The sequence below is a fragment of the Bactrocera latifrons genome, unplaced genomic scaffold (genome assembly GCF_001853355.1).
Source record: "Bactrocera latifrons isolate USDA-ARS-PBARC rearing strain unplaced genomic scaffold, ASM185335v1 scaffold_12, whole genome shotgun sequence".
Lineage (NCBI taxonomy): Eukaryota > Metazoa > Arthropoda > Insecta > Diptera > Tephritidae > Bactrocera > Bactrocera latifrons.
The window spans coordinates 2,088,076-2,100,687 of NW_017534630.1; the positions used below are offsets into that span (position 1 = coordinate 2,088,076).

The 12,612-nt window shown below is 35.4% G+C and overlaps 2 protein-coding genes across 2 annotated transcripts in view; one reads left to right on the top strand and one right to left on the bottom strand.

Annotated features, from left to right (window-relative positions):
- Positions 1 to 12,612, top strand: part of LOC108978319 — a gene marked incomplete in the record, with an annotated part of 46,501 nt that overhangs the window by 10,194 nt on the left and 23,695 nt on the right. Inside the window, 2 exon segments of the mRNA XM_018948540.1 lie at positions 1 to 23; positions 1,950 to 1,998. Coding sequence (XP_018804085.1) covers positions 1 to 23; positions 1,950 to 1,998 — 72 coding nt within the window.
- LOC108978320 (apolipoprotein D-like) lies at positions 10,504 to 11,613 on the bottom strand. The gene is made up of 5 exons (XM_018948541.1): positions 11,557 to 11,613; positions 11,382 to 11,496; positions 11,184 to 11,314; positions 10,839 to 11,020; positions 10,504 to 10,783 (listed from the first exon to the last, which is right to left on the bottom strand). The coding sequence occupies exons 1-5, from the start codon at positions 11,562 to 11,564 to the stop codon at positions 10,623 to 10,625; spliced, it is 597 nt and encodes a 198-aa protein (XP_018804086.1). The 5' UTR covers positions 11,565 to 11,613; the 3' UTR covers positions 10,504 to 10,622.

A 12,612-nucleotide genomic window follows, 5' to 3' on the forward strand; every position in this document is an offset into this window, starting at 1 on the left:
TCTATGCGGCACTGCAAATAATCGTGAGTACTTACATTAAGAAAATTTCTCGGTCAATCTAGAAARCTGTTAAAAATCCGCTATAAATATATGAATTAATAGAAAAAATTTCAACCATTACCATTTACTGAAGAAATATGCGATCTTAAACAAAAAACCCAAAAAAATTAGCCTTTAGCTTTTACCCTTCTTCTTGACCCAAAATAACCATAACATAATCAGTGAGCCGCAAACAAATTCAAAATCATCCAATAAAAATATTCAGCACTCGAATATTATTATTTTTTATTTATTGCAAGTAACTTTTTATGTGTGTAAATTGCAATGCAGCAACATCATGCGGTATCATGACGTTCGCTAGCCAGTTCTGTTTGCATTGACCTCAGAGGGTTAATTGATATGTGCCACATATTCCTTCAGACTACCAGCATTATAAAATTTCGCCACCTTCTGTGCAGTTGCTACATTGCATCCATTCAAATTATTTGTAAGCTAGCCATGCACATACACACTTACATGGAGAAATCCACACAGAAGCGATATTTTGCAAAATCCCTGAACTCACCACACATATCACATGCATGTATGCAGAACTTTGTTGCAAGAAAAGCTAATTTCACTAGATTGCAGTAATTTTGGCGAAAGTGCCTATACCGTTAGTTAGCAACGTGGGAATGCGATTTTACACATCTTCCTTATTGCGAATATTCATTTTGGTGGTTAATGGTTTTAACCGAAGATTTGCAATTTTTACTTCACTTGCATGCGCTGTGCATTGCGATATTCTTTCCGAAATTTCTGCAGCTACACTGCGGTTTTCAGCTTGCGGTAAAAATAGAAAATTAATTAGCTAATTTTCAGTCGACACGTTGAGTTTATTTAATGACTAGTTTTTAGGTGAGGAGTACTTATGGGAGTTAAGTCGAAATCACTTCTTAGAGAAAATTTTATTTTAACCAGCAAGCATGTCGGTATAGTGTTAATACGCTTTTAACTAGTCTAAAGTGTTATATAGTGGTTATTGTCAAAAGATAAATACTTTTGGCTGGATTTTTTTTAATTATTATTCGACCTGATTATGTATAGTATTTAATTTTGAAGAATACATTATGATTTTTGAATAATTCATACGTTTCTGTGGTTATAAATATTTATTTTTTACTTTTCCAGTTTTTACTCCTCTCTCGCTCACCATTTGCTGATGCTAATCAAATTTTTCATGAAATGTGATATTTATTTCTTCATTTTCCATATTTTCAGTTTAATAATGTTTTAGCCAAGATATAGTTAATAGAGTTTTACACCGCAAGGTCTATTGCGTCCCATCTTCTAACACATATTTTCATAAAGACCCACCTGTCTGATGAATTTCAGGAACTAGCTGGGCGCTATCGAGKTGATGTGATTCCTATACACATATGTATTTGGGTCCAAGAGCCTTGAGYCTATGTCTGCAGATTGCTGTGGGGCAGCTTTTCTGGAGTTTCGGTTCTATGTCGCAAAACCAGTAGCTTGCACAAAATGCCTCGCTCACGTTGAATACCCTTACCATACCCTTACCAATACCCTTCAATTTAGAGTCGATGGTGCACGTTTAAATTGTGCTGCCTCTCAGTAGTAGGTCAAGCCTGCAATCATTTCAGAGAACCTTATTCCATAGAGCAAAGTTTTTGTAGCGCCGTCTCTTGGAAGGAGGGCCAGTTGTTAAAACAATACAGTACGATAAGTTGGTAGCAACATGAGAGTATCCTTTCACAGGCATTAAAAGAAACTTCAATTCATTATTTTACTTTCAASTATTAAATATAACACGTTAAAAGTAATCGTAATATTARAGTAAGAAATAAWAAGTTTATGAAAATACTTATTTRTTGCTTTAATTYATCACTTACATATACTCTGTACATRCAAACAATATAATACTTATTTYTATTTTCTCTAATTTCTAGTCAATCGCCACTTTGGTCACACATGGTGCACAAATACCAACAGCAACGAGTAAGTTAATTATTTTAGAAATGCAAATGATAATTTTACCATATAAATGCTACAGAAAAATAACAATATGTGCATCAATTGTTTAACAATTAACCCAGATTGAAAGGAGAATTGKTATAAAAGTGCTCTATTGCAACCAGGTTTGTAGTACGAACATACATATACATAAATTATATATATTACATATTTCTTTTGATTGGGATTAATAGATAAATGTTAGACTTGTTGATAGATAAGAAGGAAAAGAAAGGCGAACTGTTTAATGCCTTACATAAATACTTGTTTGTATAGAAAGTAAAGCATGTTGATTGAATAGATTTCATTGGTAATTAATTTCTAGAGCTACTAACAAAAATGTTTGGTAGTTTGAAATATTTTCCTCTTTAAAACATAAATTGAAGTACGAATTGTAGAAGCTTAAATTTTCAAAAAGGATATTATTCGAAAATTTGAAAAAGAGATCATAACAGTTAAATGGAAAAATCAGGTTAAGTTAAGTTAGGTTAATCTGGTAGGTCAATAAGCCACGCATAGATCAGTGCGATTATGTGCGATACCAACTTGACTTCAATTGCTAAGTCCAAAAAGAGTAGTCTTGACTTAAGATGCCTGACCTTGACGTGAAGTTTAACAGATCCTGCGGCCMCACCTCTTCCAGTTAACCATAACGTGGTGACCCCAGATGTTTAGAGCATAGTCTTGACGGATAAGTGCACAAAAAATCATTAATTTTTTCCCTRGTGTCSTACTCTAGACAGATCCTGTAGTCATCTCGCACTAACAGTCCCACACTGCAGGCGTGTGTCGCCACTAGACAGTAAYCAGTTAGTGTTACCATAATGTTGCTACAGTCTCTTCTTTCGAGTGCCAATAGGAATTTTGTGTATTTCCTATCTACCGTTTTGCAAGTGACTTATACAGTTTTRCAGCCCGTTCCATAGGGTTTTGATTTTCTTTATCATGCTTCTGTTCAGATCGTCGTATAGAAAATACATGGGTTTCCTAATGRTTAYAACGTTTTTGGATATTAGCCGTAAACCATTCTTGGCAATCTCCACTATTATTTTATTGCCTTCGATGSCTTTGTGRSTTGGCACCCAGTAGAAGTRAAGTTGCTTGCTTCTGGCAATACTTTYCACCAGCTAGCTAAGAAAYCTTTACGCCATCCATCTTTTTCAATGTTTACTTTGAATCTTCTTTCCCAATTTGGTCCCATTTCCTCTCCCTATATTGAGATTTAGGGAGAAGTAAGAAGGGAAATGCTAAAAATTTCACGAACTCATATTAAGTTAGTTGCGACTCCACTGGTTTCTGGTATTCATTTCAATTTAGTTTGGAAGGAAACAGACATGACGAGAAAGAGTTAGTACTTGTTTGTTTTAGACTTAATTATTTGATTTTTTAATGTATCTAAGTAAATTTTAAATACATTTAGGCCAGATATTAGAAATTTTTCTGCCTAATTTTATAAACATTAGACAATCGCTTTGTAAAAAATTGGAACTRCAATATAAAAACGATTAAAAAATCGCAAAAAATATGCACCAAACAAAGTTCACATTAGTTGTTGTTGCGCCCGCAAATGAAATTGTAGCAATAACGATCGTAAAAATGCGCATAGCTGACTCCAACCGGCATGAATGTACGAGCGCTTTAGTTGCGGCGCATGAAAGTGAATGTGTGGACGGCAATACAAAAAGCCAATGAAAAGCAAAAACAATTCAAAACTTGTTGAACAAAARATTTATGCGAAATACAAGGCAATTGTATGTGGAGTAAACACAAATGCACGACTAACGGTAGCGGTTGGTTACAAGTACATATGTGTAATGAGTTATGTGCAAAAAGCAAATACATTTTTTACACTTTTTTCTACATTTTTTTCTCAAAATTTACGCTTACTCCAAAGCATACTTTTTAAATTTTTTATATTTTCGAAATACAATTTTGTATGTATTTTGTCGACTTTACCTTAATTTTATTTCAATTATGAGTATATGCCCAACAGGCGGSTTTTGTTTTCGATGTTTTCGGGGTGTTTGGCTTTGTCACCCACACATTCGCTGTTTTCGCACACTCCTGCTGGGTCATGTTACACCCAAAAATTTATTCGCCTTTGTGGCTTTCACTATTTTGCAATAATGGTTTGTTGTCATTATTTGACCGCTGTCACACACAGTAACATGCCACTGCAATATGCTCTCGTGCATGCGCCGCTGCTTGTGCGCTGATTTACTTGTTGGCATTAGCAATTGTCGCAAATTTCAATTTTGTRAAGAAAATAATTTGGAAACGAGTTGTTGTTAGTTGAGTTGTTGCTATTGCACAGTTGCGATAAAAATTGTCAAATTGCTGTCCAAATGACAAACGCTTTGTTGCCAACGGCTGGTGAATAAGCAAACACTTTCAATAAGTTGGTGGAATATTATTTATTGTAGATAAGAAATGAGATTAGCAGTGCTTTGCAACTAGGTCAAGAAAATTGTGTGCGCTACCCATGTAGTTTGTATGTATTGATAAGTTAATAGATTAATGAAGATATACACTTTAATTGCAACCCTTTAGCGCCRCATAATACGCTAAAAAGACCATTCGAGAATATCGAAGCAGTAAATACTGAAGTGCCCAACAAATGTTTCATTCCTGACTATCTTTTGGCCAGGTTGCCAGTGGAAAAATTAAAAATTTTCTTAGACATTATTTGCGATAAATGTCTTTAGCACAAGAGTACTTTGTTAAGTAAACTCAAAACCATAGTGGAAGGAAACTAAGTCTTTGAAGCTTAAAAGCTTATATAATAGTACAACTAATGAAAATAGGAAAAGTTGGTGAGAGGAAATAGAAAAAAATGGGGAATAGAAATATATTAGAAAATATGGACCAAACAAATATATTCCGAAACTGTGGTGATATCGCTGGTAACTGTGAAGCAGATGAACTAGCCAGAACAGCTCCGCTCTACACTTAGACACCGAAAAAGATGTAATTCATATGCCTCCGGCCACTGGGGTTTCAATGCAGCCAATTTCTGGCGTGCATATTAAATAAGCCAAAGTTACATGACCAGAACATAGGCCGCACATGTCGACTATGTCAAAATAATGACATAAAAACTCTAGTAACTCTAAGTCCTAAGTAGCATCTATTAGCAAGAGTTGTTTTGTAATTGGTGTTAATGGTGGTTCAAGATARACGAAATTGTCTATGACTTCAAAGTTAAGACCGCCTACAGTGACTTGRGAGTCAAGTCGCGAATACGACGACTGTTYGTTTGATGGCCGGAGATATTTCGTCTCTTCGTCTACTATCAGATGCTTTTTTGTGCTTCGCTTTTTTGTCTAACCTGGAAAACTGAAAACTGAATCGATGTCATCGGCGTACGCAAGCAGTTGTTCACTCTTGAAGAAGATTGTACCTTCTCTAGCCAGATCTACAGCTCGACTTATTTTCTCCAGCAGTAGATTGAAGAAGTCGCCTCAACYAATAMCTCGTTTGRTATYGAACGGCACGAATAAGTCCTTCCCAATCCTGAMAGAGCTTTTGTTATTGCTCAAATTATGTGTGTCGATCCTTCACGGGTCTTCTCGAAAATTTAGTAAAACAGCAAAATTCGCTGAAGGACTGAAATCCATTCCATCCAAGGCATATGCCAAGTATATAGAAAATTGGTTTTGTATAAAGATATATGAAAATATAGGATTTTCGGCAGTCTGGGTCAAATTTGATCACCTAAGTAGATAACACAAAAATAKCATATAATAAAAATTTCTTAATATAATACATAAATTATTCCATTAGTTAATATTCCAGAAGCTTGTGCTACATGGTACGTGTATTAGAGCCTCTTCAACTCTTTCTATATGGGCTTATGCTGTCAAATAACAGTAAGCTTTTATATATAGATGTGTATAAGAGACATCTTTCTATATGGGCTTATGCTGTCAAATAACAGTAAGCTTTTATATATATAGTCTTAACTGCCATAGTCTCCGACGAAACTTAAGCCTAACTACCTACATAACTCAACCTAACCTCAACTTTAAGCTTTACATTGTTGATTACCATGAAATTATAAAATTTTTTGCGACTAATAATTTTAGCAACAGGATTTAGATACTAAAAGAATGGTCAGAGAAATTCCAATTTTATAAATACACAACTATACTTATCATATAATACACAAGAATACACTAAGCTAGTGGTGTGTAAAAAGTCGTATGTGAAAAGCCTTTATTCAGCAAATACTAAAAATTCGCTTTGGTCATCGGATTAAGCGGAGTTAAATTCATGTTGCTATGAGCTTAGAGAAACATACATATGTATATATATAAGCGGACTTATATCTATAGTACATATGGTACATACAAAAGTACTTGACATATACACGTACACATTAATGCGCTTGCAGCTTTAGCTGCGGTTATGGTTAATAAACTTAATCAGTCTAAAGAAATTGCAGAATTATAAAATGGATAGCTGAAAAAAGTATAAAATGTGGCATGCAACTTGCTGAGTTGCCGCATATATAATTTTAAAGTCATGTAATACCAAACTTCAACGCGTTCAACAAGCTGCTGGCGAACGTTGCGGCAGTGTGTACTATAAGGCTATGAGCGTAGAAGCAGCTGGGTGGCGTACATAGAAGGCGCTCGCCTGCGCTGGGATGCTGTGTTGCCATTTTTATGACATCACAAAAAACTTGCTGACGGCTGCAAATGCAACTGCCACAGCGCCTGCGCCCTCGTCTGCTCCTCTGTCTGCTTTGTCTACGCCTCAGTCGGTGTCGCCGCAAAGCAGTGCCGTGTGTGCGGATAAACCAATTGGTTAGGGCGTGCGCATGAAAAAAGCGCTAGAAAAGCAGTTATGTCGGTTAGAAACTAGAAAACTGGCGATCATGAGGGGCATGAACTTGCAACCATAGAATAGTTTTAACTTGTAGCGTCACCTCCGGTGTAGCAAGGTGGGGGAAAATGCAACAAAGCAGCTACGCGCTGTTTTTGCAATAGAAGATGTTGCAGTAGGCTGGCTCGGTTACTCGCCACAGCGGCTGTGGCAGCTGTGGAAGCCAGCTGTGGCCTGCAAATAGAAGCGCTTAAAAGGCATTGCACTTTGGGTGCAAAAATAAAAAGGGTTCAGTGAACTAGACAACGGCATTTGTGGCAGCAATGCTGAAATATGGACACAAACACGCATACATACTTACGTAGGCTATACGATTGCACGGCATCAGGCCGGAAGCATTAGTGGCGCAGTCAGCGCTAGATCTTTGTAGTTTATATGAATCGGTGGCAATAAGCGATCCGTGGATATTCACAGTACAACGGTATTGACCAGCAGTAAAGCTATGTATATATATGTAAGTGTGTTAGGCAAATGGTGATGCCTGTCTAATGGATGTTGTTATTTATTTGACTCCTAAATTACCACTTTTATTGGTCGTTAGTATAAAAATTGTTTACAATTTGTCTTGTTGCATGTTAGGATGGTTTGCAGTGCGAAAACTGCTATCTGCATATAATATTTTTATGATATATAAAATATATATTTAAATTATCTATTTATTTAAATTAAAGTTACACAATTTTCCTATTTTTATGCTTTTTCAGAGCTCTTTTTATTTAATTCACTAGTTTTAAGTATCTGAGGCTTACAGACACTAAATAGTAGGAATGGTGGAATAGAGGGTTGGTGAATATTCGGGAAAAAATAAAAGCTCAATGTTCGGATCTATAAGCTTTGAGCTTTTGGCCAAGTTTCAGATAATTAGAATTTGTTTCAGAAAAATTAGAGATTGCGAAAACCAATATGCAGTAAAAGAGTTAAGTGCGAATTTTTTCGGTTTTAAAGTTTTAAGCCTTTCCGAGCTTCATTTAAGTCTCCGATACTAAAAATTAGGGATGGTCGAATACCGATTTGGGTGATATTTGGGAAAAAATGTAATTGCTGTTTTCAGCTTGAGCTTTTGTTCGGATCTATAAGCTTTGGGCTTTTTCAGAGCTTTCAGTCAAGTTTCAGATACTAAAATTTAGAGCTTGTCGAAAACCAAAGAAACCAAAATGAGGTAAGTGCGAAATTATTTGATTACTAAGCTTTTTCAAAGCTTTTATTTAAGACTCATATGCTAAAAATTAGGCATGGTCGAATGCTGAGTTAGTCGATATCTAGGAAATATTATAAGCGCGATTTTCGGATGTTGATGTTTTTAGCTTGTTCAGAGCTTTCGCCAAAGTTTTAGACTAAAAGTTCGGAATACAATTTGCTAAATATGCAGGAAAATAGTTAATTGCGAAGTTTTTCTATTTCTAAACTGTAAGCTTTTTAAAGCTTAATACCAAGTTTTAATTTTTGTTTTGTGCTAAAATTTGAGATTTTTCAGTATGTGTTACTTTCTAAATCGAATATAAAACTCTTAAGAGTTTCCATAATATTAAATTAGTAAATAATCCAGAGTCTTTTCAAGTCTAAATGTTTAGTTTGTCCTTAGTTTATGATCTATACTATGCCGCAAATTTCTGTGAACAAATTTATTACACACAACTGCTTTATTTAGCAATTTCATATAGATGAACTAATACTTCGTATTTGTGGAACCTTAACRAAGCCAAAGGTGTTGGGCAAAAGCGGCACGTCGCTACCACSTTAATCGACGAACCGCAACGGCTGTTGGACCGGCTGCGCGACACAAATGTTGTACAACAGGAAATCGGCATTGACTTAACCGCAGTTGCAACAAATCAAAAGGTTCTTACTGCTGRCACTAAGGYGCTGAACGAGTGGGTTCAAAGAACTTTCTTGGCCCACACAGTTATGCCATTTGTGGCATGCCRCAGCGCATGATACCTTTTCGTGAGCAAAATGTTGATGCGACAGTGTTTGTTGTTATTGAGTTTACAAGTAGACTTTTTTCGTTTTTGCGTCAAGCTCAACAAACATACATATTTCCTGGCAACCTTTGCTTGCTTCTATATGCWTGTGTCTGGCGGCTTCGGTATTTGTTTCTGTCGCATCTTACAAACGCTAATCTCAGTGATCTTTTGCCATAGCARGTCTGGCTGTAGTTTCTGTTTTTGTGTGCTGGCTGTGTACCTTAAATTGCTACAATGTGTCGCAGTTGGCATGCCATAACAAGTTCAACTGCTTGTTAGTTCAGTTGCTTCTCAGTTAGGCTTCTTCTTTTTGTTTTCTAACATGTACTCCAGTCTTATTTGCTTCCGCGTTTTTGTATGCGCAGTTCTTAGCTTTTCGAGTTCCTTCAACTTGTGTCTCTGCTTTTGGCTTGTCTCAATGTCATGAACGCTGTACTCGTCGCCAGCCGTGGATGCACCTTTTTTGCATAGATGCATATACATAAATAGTATCATATATATTCGCATGCTTTAATTAGGTGTCTGCGAGTGACTTTGTAATGCATTATATATGTTTCTGCMGTTGTCATATGCCATGAGTCACAGGTTTAACGTATTGAGGTTAGGTKCAAGTTTAATGAACACATTTTTTAAGTAAATAAATACTATATATGGAKKCAGCCATGTTGAGATTTTGATAGAYTATGTACTGCGTGATTGGAGCAATTGAARCAAAATAGTTGAGAGCGACAATAATTACTCCCGTATATAAGCAATTTAAGTCACTGTGACACAGTCTATAAAGACACATTTTAACTTTTTTTTTTGCAAATGAATTACGATTTCATAAAACTCGGAAGAGAAGGTTTTTAGGAAACATGTCTATGGAAAAATATAAATTCACCGAAATATATGATTCGATGTTAAAAATTACTTTTGGAGCTGAAATGAGAGGTTTCTTCGCTCGAAAGCTCATCCCTGAACTTTTCGTGTTGCGCATTCTATAAGTTTTGGAGTACCCCGTTTCTAGTTTGGAAAACAGTAAGGAATTTTTCGAACACAACGGAATATACAGCGCAGAATTGAGCTTGTAGTTCAGATTTGTAAAAACTTAAGCGTATGAACCGATTACTTATTGATCAGTGATCAGTGTCWTGGTGTGAATTCGAACCTCTCTGATTCTGACTATATTAAAAAGTATAAGCTTAGATGACAAAATTAGGGTTGCACCAATATTCAAAATTCCTAAGTATTTAGGTGCTATTGACGCGTTGTGATCCCTATTTGGAGACATGGATCCAAAGACTTTTACCCTGCACCTTCAGAGTGTTGTGTAGTCAGTTAGCAGATGTTTTGGAGTTTCAGGCTTCATGTGGATGCACTGGCTATTTGCACAAGAARCTAGGCCCATGTTATATAAGCGCTTCTTGAGCTAACAACGGCCAGTGYGGTAAGCGATAAGTAGCCTGAGTTTATTCCTTCTGAGGTTGATTAGATTTTATGGTTGTAACTACCCATTAGMATGGCGCACGACTTAGATTGATTGTCAATAYCCCTMCCTGTCCACTTCTTCATCATTGGAAGTAACTTCTTTATGGCATAGGAACMATCCTTAATGAAAGGTTCGGGTTCTACCATATAAAAAGAACAAAGTATATTYGTATTTCACTGCTTCGATTTATTTGACTGACATTTCGTATGCATAAAATAATGCCACAATAATACTATATGTTCGAAAATTTTGACCAATTTAATTGTAAAGTCACATTATCCAAGCCTTTACGCGCAATCGTCACCATTGGCGGCAGCAGCTGGACATCCGCTTTGGTCGGTGACAACCAATTGGCTAAGGGAAACACCATTGGMAGTCAGAACATCTTTAGCTTTCGTGATAAGTTCGGCAGATGGGTTCTGCTCACGAGTCAAGATCCAAACAACAACTGTGAATAAAATAATATAAATATATTTAAAGAAACTAAATCTAGTAGTACATACGGCTATGTGAGTCGTCTTGTGTCGGTTGACAGGAGTAAACAACGCTGTAGCTGGTGTAATCGGTGGACAAAACCCAGTAATTGCTTGATACATTATAGGCAGGGCTAACCGGGAAGGTAACTAGCAATTTAGCATTCTCGACCACCACAGCATAGCCAACAATGTCAGAGGCTTGATCGGAGCTAAATAGTAGGAAAATTTATGAAATAAGTATGAAATGTASAAATAGCTGCTAAGAATAGCTGCAAGTCAGGTACAAATCGGGTACAAAATCTATACTTAAATAGGTGCAAATAATTTTCTTTTTAACATGTGAAATAATTATTGCAAAATTATGTTACTCACGTTTCGTCGATCATGCTGTTCACCACACCCACTTGACCATTGTCCTTGAGCGTATATTCAGCCTTTACGCACTTGCCGTTAGCCTCGAAATATACAGGGTATTTGGCATATTCATACCAGGAGCCCAAATACTGTAATATCCRTTGAATAAAATAAATTAATTTTTCTAATACATTTTTGCTACGAGTCRTTACTTACCGCAGCCACATCAAAATCTGGTTGTACTTGCACATCGCACGAACACGCWCCGCTAAATTGCACTTGTGCTTGAGCTATGCCGAAGAGCGCCAAAGCTACGATTGCTAAAATAATTCTGAAAATAAGCAAAATTAAATAGTATTGGTTTTATCTTCGAATGTTCTTCACCACTTACTTTTGCATGCTGACAACTTTGGTGTTCTATTTACAATGTGAGAATAATGTTTAGTTTGCACTGACACTAGCCTTTTTATAGCAAATGAATTGACTTCTTTCTCATAGCTAATGAKGTTCGTGTGCATGTTGGCGAAGCACAGTGTGTTATAGTGGGCAACATTTTGTTGCTAAAAGTGAGGGAAAATTAAATGCAATTTTTTTTAGATCCTAATCTGTAAGCTTTTCCGGAGCTTTGAGTTAAGCTTTTCATATTAAAAGTTAGTAGTTGTAGATCAATAAGGGTGAAGTAAAAGAAAAATAAATGATGTAAATTTTTAGGTCTAAAGCTTTCAGGTTTTCCGGAGCCTTCAGTCAAGCTTTCATATTAAWAATTAGTAGTTGAAGACCGATAGTGCCGAAGTGAAGAAAAAAGAAATGCGATTTGTTTTAGAACTTAAGCTTTAAGTTTTTCAGGGGCTTTCAGTCAAGGTTTTGAAACTAGAAATTGTAGATTGCTAAACACTTATAATTCAATAATTTTTCTGGGTAATGATAATAATTACTTACTGCAAATACTTTGTGATTAACATTTTGAAACACTAAAAACTATCATGCCCACTTTACATTCACTATTTACAATTTATCTCAGCTATTACTCATYGTACTTTCAAATCAATTACTTTCGATAAACAAAGGCATTGTTCGAGTGCAAATTATTGTGTAATATTGCAGTGAAAATATTTGTTTTCAAAACTAACACACCGTTGCTGATAAAATTTTCAATTTTTGCAATGGAGTTTTCCGATAGTGCAAATATTACAAATATTTTATGTGTTACGCTTATAATATTTTTAATTATAATATTATTTTTATCAACAGTATTTAAAAAAAAATTCTAAACATATTTCGGTTTATNTATATGTAGGTGCATTAAAATTCGAATGATGAAAAATAATGAAAAAAATATTTTAATTTGCTTTACCATTTTGTTTTATATATCTAACACTCTAATTGCTTATTAATCGTTTTTAATAACAAATTATGTAATTTATTGATAATGATATACYATTATTAT